At 37.7% G+C, this 23584-nt stretch overlaps 1 protein-coding gene across 1 annotated transcript in view; it reads right to left on the bottom strand.

Annotated features, from left to right (window-relative positions):
- Positions 1-4141: 4141 nt before the first annotated feature.
- Positions 4142-23584, bottom strand: part of mapk1.S (mitogen-activated protein kinase 1 S homeolog) — a 37683-nt gene continuing 18240 nt past the window's right edge. Inside the window, 6 exon segments of the mRNA NM_001090079.1 lie at positions 4142-7535; positions 8651-8778; positions 10617-10726; positions 14675-14806; positions 19740-19854; positions 22583-22699. Of these exon segments, the coding sequence (NP_001083548.1) occupies positions 8668-8778; positions 10617-10726; positions 14675-14806; positions 19740-19854; positions 22583-22699 (585 nt within the window). The 3' untranslated portion in view covers positions 4142-7535; positions 8651-8667.

Genomic DNA, 23584 nt, shown 5'->3' with positions numbered 1-23584 from the left:
ACCATGATTTAAACAAATAAACTGGAATTCTATTTGGAGGATTATTTTGCTGCAGCCACTGGTTCTGCGGAGTTGGAGGAAAAAAAAACTATAAAATCCACATTAGATTACATGACAACACAGGACCCAGTGCAGTCTGCCTATTCAGATTATTAATCAGTCTTGCTGTATCGGCTTATGGCAGATATTATTTGACTTGTACTATTTTTAGGACAATCCCTAAGCAGCCCAGACCACAATGAGCATGTGCACAGTCTTGGTCTTGCAAAGATGTTTGACAAAGTTACAAGATGGTGACCGCCTGTGGCCAACTTTGAAAGCATTGTTTGTTTGTTTAGGCTCGTGGTGCAGTATGTTCATGTTTAGTATACAAAATACACATTCAGAGCATTATTCTATTTTAGACTTTACTTCCCTTTTAAGAACAGGAAGCAGATCAATCGCTGCCCATGTAACTCATTGCTTGTTTCAGTGGGGAAAAAGGGTGGGGTTGTTTTTCCAAAATCATCAATTGTCTGTTTAACCTGCAGCTGCCTATTTAGCACCAATTTTAGCAACAATTAATAGCACATATCAATTAGTTGCCTTCATTATTCTGTATGCACTACTGCATTGTAACATCAAGCTGGTTTCTGTATGGAAACTAGAGGAACAAGGTTAGTAGAAACCCCTATACTTTACAAATTTAAGGAACAATAATTGTGGGATTTTCTCTGGACCCAACAGTAAGAGCAGTTTGTTCTCGCCAGGTTAGCACTTTTAAGTGAGCACCATTTGTATGACAGAGTAGGGTATAACAAGGCGCCATGGTTGCTGGGGAGCCCATGGATATTGAGAGGTCAATAAACATGTAGATCACTTAAGAAATTCTTCCCATGCTGTCCCAGTTTCATTTTGGCAATATTGACAGTTTAACAAAAAAAACTTCCATTTTCAGGTTTTTTTTAAAGGACAGATCTTACCCAGTCCAAGGGTAAAGTAGTCTGAAAGCTGAAGCTTGCAGGAAGAGTCAGGGCAGTGTGATATTCCATTACTGTGCATGTACTGGCTTGGAGCTTTAACACCAATACATCTTTACAAAACTCTATTTCTATGGGATTTTTTAAAGAGTGTATTTATCAAACACCAATTTTTATACCCACTAATAGAATTTTAGAGTGTGGTGGATTTTCAATCAAGCGGCCTGTTCTAATGGCACTCTTTGGTAAATATTCCCCCAAATCTCAACCTGACCTTCATCCTGGATTTTCAGGTTTTTCCTTTTATATATAGTGCCTTCATATTCCACAACACTTTACAGTGCTTATGTAATTCATGCTGCTCTAGTTTCAGTCCACACCCTTAAAACCTAATGCAACAAGATTTGTGGGCCTGTGCTAGAGAAATATGATAAAAGGAAGAAGGGGAAATACTGAAAATACCCAGTAAAATGCATGATGTCAGCACTATATAAAGCATATATGAGCCAAAAATCAAGCCCCTTCCCAACAGGTAAGCTCAGATATTTAAATGCCTTTATAACAGGTATTGATGCTTTAATGAAGAAAAACAATTTGGGTTCCATTTTTAATTTGCAAATGACTTTTGTTATACAGCTTTTTATGTGTAGGTGACAGGTCCACTTTAATGTTATACAAGAGTCCGGATTTATTTGCTCCTTTCTTTTGCTAGTGAGATTCAGTTGGACTGTTAAAGCCGATACAATGCGTGCCAAAACTCTGCCATGGCATTCTGGGAGTTGTGCTACAGTAACAGATGGTGCAGTCACTGTTTTAATTGAAACGCTAAAACAGAGGTGGAGTTTTGGTTTAACAGTTTGTTGCAAAATTGATACAGTTACCTTTAATAAATTATAAGGATAGATTGTGTGTTAGGCTGGAACTAACCGGCGTGCATCCTTCCGATCAGACGCGATGAGAGGACGCGCAGGCGTCACGTTGGATATACGAATCTAATACAAGTAATACAAATTTCGCATCTATAAACATTGCATACGACTCGATGCGCTTCACGTTGCGTCTTCATTTGACAGTCGTGTCGGATGCAATCAATTTATATATAGATGCAACATTTGTATTACCTACATTAGATTCGGCACATCCGATGTGACGCCTGCCCCTCCTCTCTATCGTTTTGGATTGGACGGGCGCCGTGTAGTTCCAGCTTTAGACAAGGAAATTGTTAATTACGTGTTTTCCATATTTTATGAAGGAAACTGTTCATGTTTATTAAAACTTTTTTCTCAGCTGCACAAGCACCACACTAATTTGGGCACCCTTCTTTAAATAAATGCCCAAGTATCTATGTATAAAACATTGAATAAAATAACTGTACTCCGTAATAAACACCAATATTTCAGAGAAAAGTAAGGATTTTACTAAATGAACTTATTCATTTCAGGACTAACAATGATTCAATACACACAGTTATAATTCAGAGCCATCTAGAATTTAGAAATATGTAAAGAAGAAATAAACCTTTTTACCTTTTTTCATATAGCTCTAAATAGTCCCATAGAAGAAGCCCTGCCCCCTTCCGAGATCTACTAAGAGTAGTTGGAGAGGAGCAGCTGCACCTGCAGGGACAGTAACAAAGAAACAGGAGCCAGTGGCTCTATGCACTTCAAGTTGGACCTTTTTTGTACATTTTTTTTAAGTATAATTTGGTATTTTTAATATTGAATATACCATTCCATTTTGTTCAGAGAGTTAAAGTTCAACACCACAGTTGAATCAATTAAGATGCAAGTGCAACCAATTGGCCAATAAATACAGCAAATTGCATCTCTAATCAGTGAATATGAAAAACTTGTGATTACAGTGCATGTTTACACACTGGCTCCTGCTTCTGTTACCATCGCTGCAGGTACAGCTCCTCTTCTTGGACTACTCTCCTAGTCTCAGAAGGGAAGGGGCTTCATGCTAGACCAGGAAGTAAGTGAAATGAGCTGGAGATTTCAACTGATTATGCAGAAACCGTAGCGGGCTGAATGCTGGGACTTCGGTATCGTATTCTAGGGGACTATAAAGCAATATGAGAGATATTTTATATATAATAAAAAAAACAAAAAGTTTACTTTAAATCAGTTAAAAAAAAAACAAAAAACAAAAACAAGAAAAAAGAACCCTATACTTACAGCATTGATCTAATGCAGGGCTGCCCCAACTGGCAGCCCACTACCCCCCCTTGTGTGATCCCCAATTTGAAAGTCTGTCTGCTTAACATGTGCAAAATTTAAAAGGTATCACTACAGAGTAACTGGCCCCTGCATTGTTTAAACCTCAAATTCAGACTGTTATTCCCTGTATTGTTCACACATGTAATCCCCCTGCATTGTACACACTTGTGACACCTCTATTGTTCAAGTTGTGTGTGCCATTCTCTGCTTGCCCAGTGCTGCTTGTGTGTGCCATTCTCTGCTTGCCCAGTACTGCTTGTGTGTGCCATTCTCTGCTTGCCTAGTGCTGCCTGTGTGTGCCATTCTCTGCTTGCCCAGTGCTGCTTGTGTGTGCCATTCTCTGCTTGCCCTATGCTACCTGTGGGACGTGAGCCTGGTAGGGGCTTGTTAGCATTTGGAAAAAATGTTGTTAGGGCCCCTAAGGCGTTTAAGCATGTGTAGGGGGGTTGCTGTATTATCCACAGGGGAGGAGGAGGAGGCATATAGATTTAAGGGTATGTTTTAACATGACTTCAATTTTTCACATATGAATGATAAGGGATATCCATGCAGTGAGCACCAACCATTTGGTTTTTAGTGTGTTACCACCATTAATGTGGATATGATCTTAAAGGTTTAAAAGGGGGGAGTGGTCAACACTGACTTCCATTATCGGCCCATTATCGGCCCTCGTTACCACAGAACACTGATCTAATGTATCGTATGCTATGCAAATGAGGCAACTGCAACAGTGCAAGATAAAAGTACCCAATACATTTATGATGAAACAAGTATGTGTAAAACAATGTGATCCAAATGTGACCTATGGTACCTTACAAAATGTGCTGTTAAAAGTCAGTCACTTTAAGTGCTGCAAAATTCATTGGCCACTGGAATAAAAAACAATTAAGAGTTTAAAATGGTAAAATAAGTGAATGGATCCATGTATATAAATGCATACTATTTTGGAATACAGGAATACAATTTAATGATTTAATCCGAGTTTTGTTTAGTTTTACAAGATTTTTTTTTTTTTTACACGTTTAAGCCAGAAATATAGAACATTCAACCGAGTAAGGAAAAAGTTAAATACATCAATAGAATTAACAAAAAAAATATTATAAACCTCTTACAATGTTGCCTTAATTGATTTAAAAGGTTATACCTTTCACAATAAAATACATGTTTTAGCTGTTACAATACATTTTAAAGGAACATACAGATACTTGTATTAAAATATTTTCTTTTGTAAGTTATTCACTGCCAGATGGATCTGCATCTTCCTTTAACACCTACCATTAAAGCAGTAAATTATCGTTCCACCAAGCAGTGAAGATTACTAAAGGTACAGTCTACCAAGTCAGCTACACACATTTTTTTTTGAATACATGACTAAAAAGGCACCGACAGTACAAAGCAAGTACAAGCTCTTTAAGGAATCTGTTTAAAGGGCAATAGGTTGCACTGGGGATTGGCAATTTTTTTTTGTTATATCCCAAAGATGTAGAGCCGTTGAGAGACGTGAGGCAGTATACATTTACAGTTGATATCTCTGTTCCAAAAAGTCCAGTCAATATGGAACTGCAACCAGTACTAAGAAATGTGTTGATTTTGCTTGAGAAGAGAGCAGATGTGAAGGCAGAATTTGAAGTGCAGTTAGTGGGGGACAATGCCACAAAAAAGGAAAAGCAGCAAGAGGTTAAGGCTATCCATTCGCTCCTGAAAACACCTCTAATCAAAGCAGTGGAATATATTTTTCTTTTTATAATAATAATAGATGCAGAAAAAGGGAGTGATGTGTCATTTTGCAAGTACTTGCGATTTCTTAATTACAGCTATCCTGAACATTCTCGTCAGCTTGGCTACAAAGCATTAACAATAAATACATCAACTGCCAGTGAGAGCCAAAGCAGTGAGAGAGCGGTGAATACAGGTCCCACCCAGCTTGTTGACTTGGAAGTGCTGCAATGCTGTATAAATGCAGCAGAGAGATCAGCTGTATGAACTGAATGAAATCAAGCACTTCCTGATATACACTTACTTGGAATGAGTTACATAATCACCTTTCAGACTGATATATATATGGCTTATCCTGTCCCTCATCCAATTAAAATGATAAGTAGGGTTGAGGAGAACTAGAAAAACATGTTTGAACAGTGTTAGTGCATAGCAGTATATTTTCATTTCTATCTTATGAAGCGAGTCCAGGAATATAGGTCAGAAACCCCAAATGTTTGCCAGAAGCTTATGTTTTAACAGTTTACACAAAATCTTGTCCTAACTCTTTGGTGGTGTCTGTGTTTTTAATCAAACCACATAGTAGATCTAATAAGACGTTTCAGCCTTCCGACAAGCACAGTGACTCCATGTTTGATGCCCACATCAGTCCAGATTCACTTGCACTTGAGCAGTACTTGTATAGGAGAAAATTCAGTTGTGGCTTATACGTGAGAAATGATCAGCAGGTCTATGGCAGATCAGGAAAAGTTTAGATGCAAAGCAAATCCCTTTTTCAAGCAAAGCACAAAAAAAGAAGGGTTGTCAGATAATAAAGCACATGTACCAAAAATGGCTTTTGTTTTTAGCGGACAACATAAATTGGCCAATTAGTTGGACACCTAGTTTAATGATAATTAAAAAAAAAAAAGTCAGTCTCAAAAAAAAATCAGAAATGTATAGCAAGAAATCACAAACGTCACAGAAACAGCTTTCAAAGCAAATCAAATGGAGAAAAAAAAATTAATAAACCTGTAAATTAATGAGAAGATTTCAATTTATTTCATTTACAAGTGCAATTTTTGTTCATGTTTCCAGGCAGTGCAGACAAATTGTTAAAACTCTGCCGGACAAGGAAAGACAGAATAGAGAAGAGGATTAAGATAGAGCCGTTTTCTCCTCATGTAGGTTACAGAATAACATTTCAGTTGAATATGATTCAGAGGTAACACATTTTCTTATATCATCAAAGGCATGTGGCACTTAAACAATCATCTTTGCACAGAAAAGCTTAACAGTCATGCGAGGGCACGGTCATTTCAAACAAGGCAAATCTTGAGGTGGGTGGGGGGGAAGGAGGAGGCACCGCACTTCGACATAACATCTAGTAAACTCCACATTATACAATTCCAAGAACAAATACTTGCAAAGAAATGTTAATAGTTTAAAATTAGTGCTAGTTTGGCGGGTTGCTCCAAGCTGGGCAAGAAAAAGATTACTATATCTTTCAGACACTACAGAACTGTAGGTACCAGACTCAATGAAGCAGATATAGGTTTGAGAATAATAAAGTAGAGATGTTGGTTACAAACAAGAGCCTCTCTCGACAAGAAAACCCGCCGTTACCTACAGATGCAGATTCTTTCGGTTAGCATTATAATCAAAGCACTCATTCCAATGCTGAAATTAACCACACTTACTTTGTACAGACAGCATGCATTTCACCTCTGCAGTGATAATGCACAGTCTCATTCTAAACTTCCTCAGCTAACAGTAACGAGATTTTGGTTTCACTTGCTTTATACTCATGTAAAATTCAACATACTACTATTTCTCCATGCATGAAAAAAACCCAGACCAGAGAAGGCCAGTGCATGGCAAAAATGCCCAAAGTTTTTTTTCCCTGTTTGAATATATTGCAGCAGCTTAAAAGAATGAGAGGTTGAGTTCTGTAAGCACGTACACACACATTTTATTAGGGGGCATTATTATCTTTTCAACCTTAAACATGGAAAGGGTTAAAATAGTTTGCTCGGTTCTGCTAAGTGCTAGAGAAAGCTAGTAACCGTTATATATATATATATATATATATGATAAGCTCCATTAGAATTTCAATGCTTACAACTGCATTTGTTTAAAATGATATGTGCAAGTAAATAGGGCTTTACATTGATTTAAAGTGCCCAGAGAAAAACTCTCCCAAATAAAAAAAAAAAAAGTAAAAACTAAGGAGGGGAAAAATAAACAAAAAACCCAAAACAATGGCAAATACCACAGTGTTTGAATGTGTGGTTTGATACAGCGTGTAGGGCCGGTGAAAGTCCGAGTGCTGTAAACCCAGAAAAATGGAAAGAAATTCACTGCATCTTTATAAAACAATACAAAAAGAAAAAAAAAAATAATAATGTACAAGCGGTTAATGAAGGTCTCAGCAGGTGTGTGTTTGCCGCACCACTTTCACAAAGGAGTGTCAAGAACAATTCTCCATATCGAAAGAATTCATCAGAAGCATAAAAAGCCACAACTACCAGGAACTGCCCTCCATAATGGCTCAAAGAAGTTATAGACTGGACAAGCTGAGATGGAGCACAGGACACGCCCAAGGAGGAAGAACTGGCAAGAACAACACCGATGTCTCAGCAAAGTCCTTCACATCCTTTCCCTTGAAGGCAAAGCATACACAATTAATGTTACAAAAGATAACACAAAAGACATTGTATAACCAATAACAGGCAATAGTCAGTATAAGATCATATATACAAAAATATGACACACAAATGTAAAACTTGTAAACAGCTGGTTGAGAATTCAAACCCGAAAGAACAACAAAAAAAGCCTACAGTTTGTAGAGGAGAGGTGATCAAATCTAAGAAACAGCATTGGATTACATTTTTGTTAAGATGTTAAATACTCTTGCTCTTAAGTATATAAAACGACGACAACAGCTGAAGGAAATTACAAATCTTTTCACAAAACATGAGGGGGTTTCTACCCACACATATACAATGCCACTGATTATTACATGTCTACTTTCTTCTGTTACTGCCAAAGAACAATCCCAAACAGTTGGTGAGCAAGTAGCAGTAAACATTTTTTTTGCCTAGCACAAAAGCTGTGGAATAATTAACTGTATTTCTGCAGCTGATGAGCAACTTGCAATAAGCAGAATATGTTAATATCTAATCTACACGTTTTAGGGGAAGTTCACCATAAAATTATGTTTGTGTTCCATAGATAGCAGCAGACTTCTAAGTATGTCACTGGTCTTCACAGAGTATTTTTTTTTTTCCATTTTCTGTCTCTCTTTCATCTGCTACCTCCGCAACTAGGGAACATTTTTTGAATCAAAATAAAAGATGGATAGTAGTAGGCCAGAAAAAAAAAAAAAGAACAAAACTGAAGTCTCACAGTCTGTTTGGTTGCAGGGGTCACTGACCCCCACAAACCAGGAGAGCACTAATAGCTGCAGAATGGAAAGAGACAGAAATAGCAAGGCTAATAATAATAATAAAAAAAAACCACTATATAAACAATGAAGATCAATTAAAAAATTGTACATAATAGATAAAGCTACAAGAAATGTCAACCCCCTCATTTATATTCCGGGGTGGTGGGTGGCTCTACATGATTTGTCTTAACATACAATCATGTAGAGTTCTCACGTAGGGCCCTCTGTATGTTATTCCTTATACATTATTATGATTATTATTAGGAAAGTTTTATATTGCATACATTCAAAACAAAACTGAAAGAAAATAAATGGCAACATTAGTTTACCTGTGGTTAGATGGTGGTCAGTACCCTGGCTGGAATCTAGCGGTTTCTTCAAAAATTAGCTCCTTAAGAGTCTCCTTGGGCAAATCATCAAGCTCCATTTCAAATTTAAAGGGAGCTTCAGCTACAGGCTTAAAATACAATGGATTATTTCAGATTGTTGAAGAAAAATATTCAACACTAAACATACATCAAATACATGTAGTGTGGCTATACAATTAATCTTATGGCAAATGGGTATTACCTATCATACCTAATATCCAGTAATAAAACACTTCAAACTTAAAATGCAATTAACCCCTGGCATGAATGGGATGTCATCCAGTGCACCCTCGTATAGCTTTTTTGTTTTCAATAACATGAAAACTATTCCCTTCTTTAATTCTTTAACGTGTGCATCTTTTCATGATAGCAGAAAAGAAAGTACCACTCAATCTCCTCAGACAGATTCTTACAGTGATACTGATTAAAAAACAACTTTTCAAAATATTAATGTACACAAAAAATGACCTATGGTAGAGTCCTGCAGCGGGTCGGGTACCTGCAAAAAAAAAAAAGCGGGCACCCTGCGGAATGAGGGGAGGATTTTCAGATGCGGGTCTCATCTAAATGTCTTATCTATTGTCTATATTTTACTTATTTTAAAGTTTTACAAAAACTTGTTTCTGTCCCCACCCACTTTTGATGATGTCACTTCAGGTTTGCAGCAACGTCACTTCCTGTTTGATGGTTGTCGATAAGGCAGTTGCGGGTCCGGGTCGGGTAGCGGATCAAAGTGGGTAAATATGCGGTTTGTGGTTCGGGTCGCGGGCTGCAGGTTGGGGTCCAGGTCTTAAGAGTCCTGCGTGGAAATTGGTTCCACGCAGGACTCTATCCTATGGGTCACGTTGACCCTTTTTCATTAAAATGTGTGCTTTTTTTAATTATTTGTTACTTGAAGTGCCTAAACCTGACTGTTTTGCCAACCTGACCATCCCTTCTCAACCTGTCAGTTAAGAGTTTCTAATGCTAACAGACTACTGCTGCACAAATATGGCAGCCCCCTCAGAGAAACACGGGGGATCAGATATGTAATGTAAAATCATCAGTATTATGGCAAAATTATTAATAGCATGCAAAGACAATGTTATGATAGTTGTAAAAAAAAAAAAAGGTTCAATTTCAGATGTCACTCTCTAAGAAAATCTAAAGCTGCTGCCCATACAGTGTTGATGAAGCAGGGGCAATTCTATAATTTAAGATTAATTGCACAGCCAATCAATCAAGTGCAGGGCTTCACACCCCCACATGAATAATGCAGACATACAGCACACGTAATAAATGAGCCAGAATATCCAAATCAGAAAGTAATAAATGCATGTGACCATCTAACAGATGTCCATTCATCATGTCCTGCTTGGACAGGCATAAGTAACAACTATATTATTGGGCAAAATATAAGCTAACAGGGTGTTTTTTATTGAAATTTAGTGGGGGTAAACAGACATCCCCCCCATCACAGATCATGCATCATAAAGATGGTGCTTGTGTTGATGTTATTAACAAAGAATTCTTTGTTAATGTGAGGAAAGATTTCCTATTACAGGGTCCTTGCTTCAGAGACTTGATTGGTTTAGCAGGTTTCAAACATAGGCCCAAAATAATGGTAGTAATGATTTAGATCGATTGATTTGACTATGGAGGACCTTGGACACAGTGTATTATTTCTGATGCTGGCTAGTTATACACGATCATTAGTGATGAGCAAAATTTTTGTTTCACAGCGCAAAAGTTGTGCAATAAAAAAAATCGTCTTGCGATATGGCACAAAAATTGGCATTTGACTACAGTGTGTTTTGCTATTTTGTGAATTTTCCAGCAATGCAAAACTGGACAGATTCGCTTATCACTAATGCTTATCAGAATCACATATCCAACATAAAAAAATAGGCCTAATTTAACTTTCCTTTAGGGCAAATCAAGCTGTTACCTCATCACTTGGGTCATAATACTGCTCCAGATAAGGATGAGCCAAAGCTGCCTCTACTTCAATTCTTTTATGGGGGTTGAAAGTCAGCATCTTGTCCAGTAAGTCTAGAGCTGGAAAAAAAAAAGTTTCAATAATTTATATAATAATAATTATAATAATAGTATAATAGTAATAATAATCGTATAATAGAATCGCCAGTTAGGGTTAGTCCACACGAGGAGATTTTGTCGGCTGGCGACAAATTGCCTCGTCTTCTGAGCAACAATCTCCCGGAACTGTCTCAGCATGTTTTCCCATAGGCTACAATAAAAAGTTGCCTGCGCTAAAGCACACGCGGCGGTGCTTTTTCAATAGTCGCCCAAAGTTCAGTTGTATGAAATTAAATCAAATGTGAAAAACTCGCTGTGCAAAAACGTGGGTACTCTTGTAATTTTGCTAATTTGAATGCATGTAACTGCTCAACACCAAATTGGTTGGATTAGCTCATTTGAACTTAATAGGCAGGTGTGTCCAATCACGAGAAATGGTGTTTAAGGTGGCCAATTGCAAGTTGTGCTTCTGTTTGACTCTCCTCTGAAGAGTAACCGCATGGGATCCTCAAAGCAACTCTCAAAATTTCAGTATCATGGTATAGGGAAAGGCTATAAAAAGGTTTAAACTGTCCGTTTCAACTGTAAGGAATGGAATCAGGAAATGGAAGACCACAGGCACAGTTGCTGTAAAACCCAGGTCTGGCAAGCCAAGAAAAATACAGGAGCGGCATATGTGAGAATGGTTACAGACAGCCCAAAGATCACCTCCAAAGACCTGCAAGAACATCTTGCTGCAGATGGTGTATCTGTACATGGTTCTACAATTCAGCACAATTTGCACAAAGAACATCTGTATGGCAGGGTGATGAGAAAGATGCCCTTTCTGCACTCACACCACAAACAGAGTCGCTTGTTGTATGCAAAAGCTCATTTAGACAAGCCACAGTCATTTTGGAACAAAGTGCTTTGGACTGATAAGACAAAAATTATTTGGTCATAACAATAAGCTTTTTGCATGGTGGAACATGGTATTAACTGCACAGAGAAATGTGTCATGGAACCACATTTTGTGCATGGCTATAGATTGTCAGGGGTAATCTATGCAATTCAAACAGGAAGAAAGCAAATTGTTTTGGATCAGTTGTGAGTTCTCATTGTGAGTTCTTATTTTCAGTGGATTGAGGTCTTTGGACAAGTTCCATCATCGGTTTGGTGTGTTATCAGAAAATAACATACAAAGTTGCTATTGGACAGACGATGTATCCTCCAGTTTGATATCCAAACACTGATGTTACAGGAGCCATATATCCCCCTTGTTCAACATGAGTGCACTGAATAGGGCTTGCACTTAACATACTTTTTGTCTATTTTTGAATATTTCAATTACAAAAATATATTTTGGTTAGCATGATTTCTAGCGCTAAACAGGGCAAGAAGGTATTTTGAAGCTACTTTGTATTTGGTTGATGTGAGGCAGAGAACTGAATATATTACTACAAAGACAATCCCTCTGTATAGGGGGTATACAGCCCCTTTTAAATTAGTGAGAAAGAACACAGCTAAACCTCGAGTGGTGCTTGCTTTTGTGGCACGGTATACAAGATATATATTCCTTCCTTTACAAATAAAGCAGTGGATCAACACTGATTTAAGGAAACCACCCTATTGCAAATGTTATTTATTTAGAATTTTAAGTTCATTCTAAAGCAGCATTTCCAAACCAGGTTTCCACAACTCTGGCTTAAGTCATGAATATGTATTATTTCATGTTTAAGTGAAACAATGGCTCAGACTGGAATGGGTGGAGTGGGTGAAACAGCTTTCCACTTATCAAGATTGGCATACATACAATAATAAACATCTGCTACAAAGAAACAACATTTTAATTACTTGACAGGAATAACTGGAATGTTGGTATAAATCAATTATTTTCATTTATTTTTTGTTACAGGCTTATTAAATAGCTTAAGGTACTTGTTCAAGTGTAAGTTTATCTTCAAACCGTTTACATTCAGAAGCAAATTGCAACTGGGTCTTTTTAATTATCTGCCTTTCTACTGTTCCTTTTTGTAATTTAAATGTATTTAAACCAATTGTTAGGCATATTTTTCCATCTGATTTGGGAGTGCCCACATGTTCAGAACTTTCAGACCCAAATCAACTACCCAGTAAATAACCTTAAATTCCACAGGGTGTGTGTATCAACTTCATACCTTCTGGAATCCTAGAGACAACATACCCTTAAAACATGCTGACACCGTTTCTTCATCTTACTATTTTACACAATAAAATAATAGCCATGCACTGGAAAGGTACCACCCCTCTATCACTTATAGCTTTGCTACAGCTGGTCAGTTGGCCCCCTCTTTAAGCTTAGATATAAAACTAGAGGGGCAATCACCAAATATGAGTGCAAGACCCATGGTGGGAAACAGTTGCCAAACCAATCAATCCATGACCAATGTAGGTACTTCCCCCATCAACAGAGCCCATAAACCCATGTAAGATAAGTTTCCCTTATTGAACTCTCCCTTCCCACGCTCCATGATTTTAGTTCTTGGTGAATATAGCTACTTTAATTGCCAATGGCAATTAAAGGAGAAGGAAAGTCTCTAAACAACATTCCCTAAAAATCTCAGCCTTAATATAGTCTCTAACATATTCCCCCAGCTCAATGTAATGTTGCTTAGTTTGACTTTGTAATGGCAAAGTCAGGTCCTGCTATTAGGTACCCGTTTCAATCCAGAGCTGCTTCCTTTCTCCTCCAACAGAGATTTCCCCGGGCAAACACAAACACATGCGCACCTCACTGCTGAGCTGCTGCTGACGTTTTTTTTTTTCTTCATTAGCATATTCAGCCTGTACGTGCTGAAAGTCTTGCCCTCGTTAGCCCCGCCCACTTAATCCCATTGTCCAATCGGAACTCTCCTCTGTTTTTTCAAGACAGTCCTGCACAGCCCCTCTCCCTAAAGCTGCAGTTTACAGTGTAGGAGACACGGGCGGAAGTGATGTCAGCAGCTTGAAAATGGCAACTGCAATCTATTTAAGAGAGGGCTTACTTTCAAGACAGCAAGCTGGATAAATAATGCTCATCCAGAAGAACTGCTATAGCTGTTTGGGAGGCAGAAGTATGGTAATTATATTAAAGGGATTTTCATGTAAATCCTTTCCTTCTCCTTTAAATAATATTTGTGCAACATTTCAGTTTGGGGATCCCTCTGTGAGCCTTCTTCAGGAACCATAATAAGGTTTACTGTGTTTAACTGAACTGGAGATACATACAGTAGAACCCCCATTTTACGTTTTCAAGGGACCGGAAAAAAATGGTGCAAAATCCAGGAAAATGTAAAATCAGGGAAATGTATAAAATGAGGGAAAACTTAAAATCAGGGGATGTAAAATGGAGGTTCTACTGTATTCAGGATATGTCTACAAAAGCCTAACCAAAAAAACTATAGATCTTTTCGAACAAAAACGACTGCCTTCTAGAACTAGTAGCAAGCAGTGGCTCAAAAAAAATAAATAAATAAATAAATAAATAAGCAGAACTTTGCCTTTGCCCAGTGTTACTCATCCTTGAATGAAAAGTGGTAAAACATGGGAGACATTCTAATCACCAGGAGCACTTACAACGATTTATTAGTAACCATTCTGTTATATCTATCACACAGAATACAGTCCAAAACTAAAGAAACAAAAACTACTGGAAATACAACAGACTACTCAGAAAGTGGCAGCTACATGAAAGAATCAACTGTGTTTAGTAGGCAAGTCATTTGTCCCGGACTTGTTGCTTTTGAAGGAAAGTGTTAGAGACACTGCAAAAAAATGCCCTTTATGGGAAATAAAGATGGATAGATGTGAAGGTAAATTATATAGACACAAAGTGGTATTTCTATTTTAAGTCAACTCTACTGAAATGTTCAAGTTTACTTTATAGATAATTGTAAATCACCAGCAAAATAGAAAGCTTGAACCAACCCCTCAATTCGCTAAAAAATTAATGACTAAATAAAATTGTTTTACCTTTGGGATCTGCATTGGGGAAAAGTCTGTTCCATGGCACCTTATTTTTGTGAGGAAGGGAAAGCAAGTAATTCCTAGCTTTTAAATTGATTATACAGTTTAGGTCCTCTTGAGATGGAGATCCAAGAATACCTAAAGAAAAAGGAAACAGAACACAGTTTCAAATAAACAATTATAATATACAAAAAACACTATTATGAAACTTATTTCATTAAAAAGGTGGTTAGGAACGTATCAGTTACAACCAGTGCTAAGCAATGCAATTTGTGTCACGACTGCATGAAACTTGTAAAATAAAATATAATGGACTCCCTATTACAAGTCAAGTCAAAGTTACTTCGCCCTCATGCCTTTAAATGGCCATAGAACTCCTTGTCACTTCTATAACATATTCAATACTTGGAGTTGATTTAAAGTTTGTGGAAGAGAGTGTGGACACAAAACCGAAATCTCCACATTGTCCAGTGCCTATGATCACACTGGCCCTAAAAGACAGGACAATTCACATTTCAGCATACTACTCAGTCTGGCTTTACCATCTTTTACTTATTAACACAGACATTATCAATCTTCTCCCACTATAAATGCTGTGCAGCTGGCTGTGTTACATATGTATAATGAAATGACAGCGAATGCCTGCAAACTGAACAGATTTGTCTGAACCTTTGCAAGCAATGTGAAGACAATCACCCCCCTTGTATTCTGCAAGAATACAAGAAGTAGATTTACAATTCATTGTACAGTTCTGCACCAATAGATTTCCAAATCTTGCAACACCCCACAAGTCAATTAAAGTAAAAGTAAACAGAATGGAGCAGGACTTTATGTTATGACGTGTAAATAACCATTATATCTGAAAGGTTTACATATCTGTTTCATTCCTATGCCTGTGAAAGTGATTTTTATACTCAAAATCATTCATCAGCTAGAGGTAACCCTTACTCTAGGGGTTACAAACCCATGAGCCACATTCAAATGTCAAATAATGTTGGAGAGAAACATAAGCTTGCAAAAAGTTCCTTGGGGTTGCAAATAAGGGGTGTGATTGGCTATTTGCAGCTCCTTGCATGGACTTGCAGTATACACGTTTTTTATGTAACTAATGGTTGCTTTTAAGCCAAAAATTCTAAATGAAGCACCTATTTGAGGACACTGGGAGCAACATCCAAGGGGTCGAAGAGCAACTTATGGCTCACAAGCCACTGGTTGGGTATCACTGCCCTACTCCATAAGCATTAATAATGGAAGGGCTTGCCTGCCTGACCACCAAGGACATGCCAACTGCAACGTGGACTGAGGCATGGCTCTGGTCAGATATGACTAAGCTGATGGCTTGAGAAACAGTGCCTTTATCCAGTGGGTGGTAGATGGAGAAGAGGTTACGTGGCCTAATAAAGAGCCCATATGTCGAAGAAGAGAGAATGGATGTTGTAAATTTGCTTGCTTCTGCTCACTTACACTCTGAATGCCTGAATGTGATCTGATAGGTGACATTCTTGTCTTTTGGGACGAAGGGTAAAAGCAGCGTCCTCATTGATGTAAAAAAATGATATGACTTTGGGCTTCAAATCAGTATCCATGTCTTCTCTTTATGCATACTTAACTTCTCTAATTGCCTTGTCTTTATGGAACACAAGAAAAAGAGGGCAGAAGACACCGAGCTTTTATACCATTCTAATGGAAACATCTCCTCTGATAAAGCGACCAATGGCATTAAACACAGGGGGGAGTGCTGACATGAGGTTTGCTTACAGAAAGAAAAGAATGCTGCCTTGTGGTAGGTTTAATGTAATTTGTTTTTTTCGGTTTGTTGTGCACTAATAAATGCTTGAAATGCACTGCTTTGCATATTAATGTTTAAGTATTAATAAAAAAAGCCACTAGAAGGGCTACCTTCCAAAAGAGAAGCTTTATATCAAAAAACCTAGTAAGTCATAGGAGATTGCTGCAGGTCTTTAGAAACAAGAGATGGTCCTCTGGCTGGAGGGTCTGCTCCATGAAAGAAGATCTTAATGTCATGGTTAAGAGTAGGATGCTTGTGAAATAAAATTGGCATAAAACCTTAAAGGGATTATGTCTCGATTCTTATGGCATAGTTTTTACAGTGTACGTAATTCATTCTACCATTGAAAATTTTCTCCTGAACCAATAATTTTTTGTAATATTGATGTGCAGGCAGTGATCTCAGGTCATTTTGCCTGGTCATGTGCTTTCAGAAAAAGCCAGCACATTGGAACTGCTTTCAGACAAGTTATTGTTTCTCCTATTTTATGTAATTGAAGGAGTAGCAACTTGGGTTAGCAGGACTTGGATTTTGACTGTTGTTCTCATATCAAGCACTAGGTGGGGCATGGGAGCATTTTTGCAATGCAGGTCAGAGGTCTGTTATCTGTTACGGTCCCATAGTTCTGCTGATGGGTTGCCGGGGGTTGATATCACTCCAACTTGAAGTACAGCAATAAAGAGTGACTAAAATTTATCAGAGCACCAGTCACATGACTGGAGGCACCTGTGAAACTGACATGTCTAGTACCATGTATGCTGTCAGTTAAAGATTTAAAAACAACACTTTAGTATTGTAAAATGCATTTCAATGCACAAGACTGATGGAGGAGCACTATTAACTGATGCGTTCTGTAAAAAAACATGTTTTCACATGACAGAATCCCTTTAAAATTGTTTTGTTTCCCAAAGCATAACATAACAGTGCAACCACAGTGAAGAAAGTATTGCATGAGCACTTAATTTTGGCAGAAGTCAACATAAGTTGTAAATTCACACACACACACACCTTCCCATTGTGCTTCCGACCCAAAGGCATCTGTCAATCTGGGATGCCCCTCTGCTTTAGGAGATAGTATTCATATGCCATTTTAAATAAACATGTTGAATGTGCTCTGAGCCAAAAGATCAGAACATTTGTGCAACTGAAAAAATGTTGTCCACTGAGACCAAGTCATGAACCAGATCGCAAAGACTGTGAAACGCAATGAGAACTTCTGCTGCTCTAAATGTTTTCAATGGCCCTGAGAAGCAATTGAATGAAAGGAATCATGATAACCAAAACATTCATAAAATGATCACAGCATTTATTCCCATAGAAAGTGTGGAGCTCCCACAAGAAAAGATGCTCACTGTACAAATGAATGTATAACTGTTTGGAATTCCAAGGCCGAACAACATTCCACACAGACTGGTCTGCTAGTAAGAACTACCATAGTTAGTATCACCTTAACTCAAGTTGGGAGTTATACTAGTTATGCAACAAGTTGTTGGTTCATTATGCCAGTTAATGACTTGAAGACTACGCCTCAATGTGGGTTTGTGATTCCAGAAACAGGGATCAAATACTCAGGTTTCTCTGTATCTAGGGCATATGCCAATCTGGAATCAAATGTTTCCTGAAAACAATGGTTTTCGTTTTCTCTTTTTTTATCATCCACTGGATTATTTATTTTGGTATTTTATTATTTGTTTATATATTCACTGTTACTATTCAGCTTGATAGCCATTTTAAATTTTGTTGATTATCTGAACATTTTTCACTTAAAGGGGACCCGTCACCCAAAAAAATTATTTCAAATCCTATTTTATCATGTTAGTCAAGCAAAATTAACTTTAATTACACTGTATAAATTATTTGAATCTTGTTTCCATCAGTCTGGGACTCATAATTATAGCAAGCAGCCATTTTGTGGACACTGTTATTAAGACAAGCCTTGTATCATCTCAGAATCTTGTTTGTGCAACAGAATGGGGGACCCGCTGTCCATTCCCATGCCCTGGCTACACAATTTAATGGTTAAGAGAACTGGGGGAATGTAGGGAGAGCAGTGACATCTAGGAAGTGCTGAATGGAAAGTGAATGTAATTGCTTGCCCTGCCTCTATGCCTAGGCATAGAGGAGGGGCAGGCAATATTTGATTGACAGCTGATATTTTTAAATGAGTTTACAACAGCTATGAATGCTTTAATAAAAAAAGAAATTGGATTTCATATTTAATTTGAAAAGGACTTGTATTATACAGATTTTTATGTCTGGGTGACGGGTCCACTTTAATTTTCTTGTTTATTTTGAACTAGCACGCTTGTAATATGATTTTAGGAGTGCAGGATATTAGCGGTCATTTTGATATCTTTTTGCGGTTTGTGAAAATTTCAATAAAAATATTTAAACTGAAGAGTACGCCTCAGCATCATGTCCTATTCTGATACACTACTGTTATCAGGTGTATTAGCAATGGCACATGGATTACAATTTTGTAATCATAACGACTACAACAATTCAATTTCAGTGTGCCATTCATATTTGTACTCATTTGTAATCATTAACCTTGGTTTAAATATCAAGATTGAGATTAAAAGGGTGACAGATCCTGCAATTATACCAGTCACTTAGTTTATCAAAGTTAACTCATAAGCAAAGATGGGGTAAGTCATACATTGAAGTTACTTTTCTGCAATAGACACAAATTACCCACCTGCACTCTACAATAATGTAACAGTTACAGAACGCTGGAAGTCAAGCAAAAGTGGAAAAGTGTAAAAGCTTAGCAAAAGTGGAGACAAGCAAGATCTGCGCATGGGGTGGGCGGAGGAGAAACAAGGTTACCAGATCAATGGATCTTTGTCAAAAGATCATAATGTGCATGTTCTAATAAGCAAAGAAAAATAAAGAAACATGGATTACAGTATCTCTTTCAGTACTGCGTGCAGTAGATTATGGTTTGCATTTGTTAATATTTAATTAGCAGGAAGCCACCACCTGCTTGTGCCTATAAACACACACACACACACACACACACACACACACACACACACACACACACACACACACACACACACAAACTAACATAGTTTAAGACACTAATCCACATATGTAAACACTAAGTTTGTCTAGGAGGCAATAAGCTGTATGGTCAGCTGTCTAGAACCAGACATTGTATAGGTTGCTATGGGTTACTGCTCCTGGGCAAACTTAGTGCCTTTTAATACATATGGGGAAAAGATACAGAAATAATAAATACAAGTGTAATTACTTAGCAGCAGGTAATTTTGACCTTACCAAGTATGTGATTAAGCTGGTCAAGATAATGTTTCCCAGGAAATATGGGTCTATTAGAAAGCATCTCAGCAAGAATGCAGCCAACAGACCAGATGTCAATTGATTTGGTATAGCCCTGAAAACAAGCAAAGTGTTTGTACGTTAGTCACTGCATATACGTGTATGTGTGTGTACGTGTATGTGTGCGTGCGTGACAATTTTGTCCGATATAAACATACACCGGAGACTGTAACAGATACCTGTATTGCTAAAAATGCTCCCATGCCCCACCTAGCGATAGACATGTAAACAAAATAGTAAAGCACCCAAGTCCAGCCATGACCCTCTCCAGTTACAATTAGGAGAAACAATAGATTATCTAAAAGCACTTGTATTGTGCAGTGTTGGCTCTTTTTGAAAGCACAGGGATCAGGCACAGTGACTTGAGATTGCTGCCTACACACCAACATTACAAGTGAAAACTATTTCTTGGCTCAAGAATAACATTTAAAATGATGGAATGAATTATTTGCAATGTACAAATTGTAATGTAGTAATAAAAAAAGACATCATACAAATCATGATTCCTTTAAAGAACAGTTCAGTGTGAAAATAAAAACTGGATATATAGATAGGCTGTGCAAAATAAAAAATGTTTCTAATAAAGTTAGACAAATATGTAATCTATAAAAGCTGGAGTGACTGGATGTGTAACATAGCCAGAACACTACTTCCTGCTTTGCAGCTCTCGAACGATGAATTAGTCAGTGACTTGAAAGGGGGGGGGGGGGGGAGGCACATGGGACATAACTGTTCAGTGATTTTGCAATTGATCCTCAGCATGCCAGCCAGATTTAAAAGCAAACATTTATTACCCATGTGCCCTCCACTCAAGTCACTGATTGGTTATTGCCTTGTAACCAATCAGTGGAAACCAAGAGAGCTGCAAAGCAGGAAGTAGTGTTCTGGCTATTGTGTTAGACATCCAGTAACTCCAGCCTTTATACATTACATTTCCGGCTAACTAACTATATTGAAAATATTTTTTATTTGCACAGCCGATCTATTTACGCAGTTTTTATTTTTATACTGAACAATTCCTTTAAGATCATAATAGCATTGGACAGAATCTGCCATCACAACATCAAGTGGCAGAATATTGCACAACCTCAAGGCCCTCACCGTGAAAGCCCTCTTCTATTCCTGCCCAAATTTTGTTGCCCCCCAAAATCTGTCTAGAATGTGCACTTATGTAGTTTCGTAGAAAGTAATAAAGTGGATAACCTTGCATTTATTAACAATGAACCTCATTTGTCAATTGGCTGCCCATTTTCCAATATAGTTGTGTCTCTCTGTAAAGTGACAACACCCTGCGTGTAACTTACAAAGTAAACCTCAAGGTCATTAAATAAATTAAAAAGCAAAGGACTGACCCCTGCATGACTCCACAAATACTGGCCAAATTAAAAAATGTTCCATTTACCACCACCCTTTGTAAAATATCCTACAGCCAATTCTATATCCAAGTACAAATATGCTGCAGGCCAAAAATACTTCAATTAATCAGTAACCTTTTGTGTGGTATTGTATCAAGATCTTAGGCGAAATCTAAGCATATCACATCCTCTTGCTACCCCAGCATGTAGGCATCTGTTCACCTCCTCATATTTGTAGGGCAAGGTCCATTGATTTGCAATGTGTTCAAGACCCATCATGTCAAACTAACAGGCCTTTAGTTTTCAGACTGAAAGGCAGATCTCTTTTTGAATAATGGTCCTACCGTAGCAAATTGGCATTATTCCAGAAACTAATGTATCCTGGATAATAGAAGTGGTTTGGCAATCATAGAGCTAATCTTTTTTAATATCCTGGGGATGAATACCATCCAGTCCTGAACCTTTACTTTCACATGTTTTAGTGTCTTATATGAATATTCTCCATAACCAACCAGCAATCAGTGGTTAAATCAGGGGTCCCCAACCTTTTTTACTCATGAGCACCATTCAAATGTAAAAGAGTTGGGGAGCAGCACAACATGCAAAATGATCCTGTGGGTACAAAATAATAGCTGTGATTGGCTATATGATATCCCCTATGTGAACTGGCAGCATACAGGAGACTCTGTTTGGCAGTACACCTGGTTGTTATGCAACGAAAACTTTCCTCCAAGCCAGGAATTCAAAAATAATCACCTGCTTTGAGGCCACTGGGAGCAACAGCCAATAGGCTGGTGAGCAACATGTTGCTCAAGAGCAACTGCTTGGGGATCACTGGGTTAAATTAATAGAACTAGGTCTATTAAGAAGGAAGCCTTTATTTGCTGGTTGCAGACAAAAGGAAAAAATAAACTTCACAATCTCTGCTTTTTTCCCCTACTCTCATCATAAAAAGTCTTATATGTTGCAAAGAAGCCCATAAACTGCCAACATGTGCACATCTAAAATTTAGTGTCTAAAGTTGGCCATATATACAGAGATCCTCTTGTTGGTCTAAGTTGCCAAAAAGGTGTACCGAAAAACAGGTAAATATAAAAACTAGAGGAAAAAATAAATCAAAAGATTTGGTGAAATGTGGTTGATCTGGTTGGGCTCACTTATCTTCAGTAACCACAAACAGATGACTGTGGTTTCACTTTTATTTCTAAAAAATAAAAATATATATTTTTTTATATATTATGTAGTGCCCTTTCTCACTTAAGGGGTAAATTACCACTTTAAGTGCTCTATAATCTAAATACCTCCATAATGTTTACTGTACATTAATAGTAATGTTCTGATTTAACAACCTATGTGTCCAAAGCTTATTTATACTTTTAATTAAAAGAAAATGAAACAAAACAATCGATTCACATTGTTATTTTCTACCTTGGAATTCAGCATGATCTCAGGAGCTCTGTACCAGCGAGTGGCTACATATTCTGTGAGAAAGCCAGTGTGATCATGATCTGGGTCTGCAACACGAGCCAATCCAAAATCACAGATCTGGAAGATACAAAGTTCCCAACATTAACATTGCATACATATTACATAATTATAACATTATGCTATTTTAAATTCGAATTGTAGCCCCGGAAAACTCCAATTCATCTGTCGCATAGACAACTCTAATTTATCGTTTTAACATCTGAAAACCAGCGTCAAACAGCCCAAAACTAAATCGAGAATCATGAAGGGACAAAACATGATCCAATTGTTAAAGGGACCATCTGCCATTGACTTCTACATGATTGACAGGTTTAAGCTGGAGCATTTTTTTCCCTCTTAAAATGTGAGTTTTACCCCTTTAAAGACTCAACTAGAAAATTGAGGTTTAATAAAAAGGCCCTGAAATGTATTTGTTTCACTAATATGATTTACATTAATCCTGGTAGAATGTAACTTCAGCCAGTCATCTCGCTGGAGAGTTAAAGGAATTATTTAGTGTAACAATAAAAACTAGGTAAATAGGCTGTGCAAAATTAAAAATATTTCTAATGAAGTTAGGTAGCCAAAAATGTAATCTTTAAAGGCTGGAGTGATTGGATTTCAGACATAATAGCCAGAAACTACTTCCTGCTTTACAGCTCTCTTGGTTCCACTGATTGGTTACCAAGCAGTAGCCAATAAGTGACTTGAGGGGAGGGGGGCACTCACAACTGTTTGCTTTTGAATCTGAGCTGCATGATGGGGATCAATTGCAAACTCACTTAAGTTATGTCCCATGTGCCCCTCTTTAAAGGAGAACTAAAAGTAGCTAGAAATGCTGTAAATTATGTTTTGGGCTTTTGTACCAGCCCAAGGCAACCACAGCTTTTTAGCAAGATCTGTGTCCCCAAAGATGCCCCAGTAGCTCCCCATCTTCTTTTCTGCTGATTCACTGCACATGCT

The sequence above is a fragment of the Xenopus laevis genome, chromosome 1S (assembly GCF_017654675.1).
Source record: "Xenopus laevis strain J_2021 chromosome 1S, Xenopus_laevis_v10.1, whole genome shotgun sequence".
In the NCBI taxonomy this organism is placed as follows: Eukaryota; Metazoa; Chordata; class Amphibia; order Anura; family Pipidae; genus Xenopus; species Xenopus laevis.
Note: the sequence above shows the minus strand (reverse complement) of the source record. Positions and strands in the feature narration are given on the sequence as shown.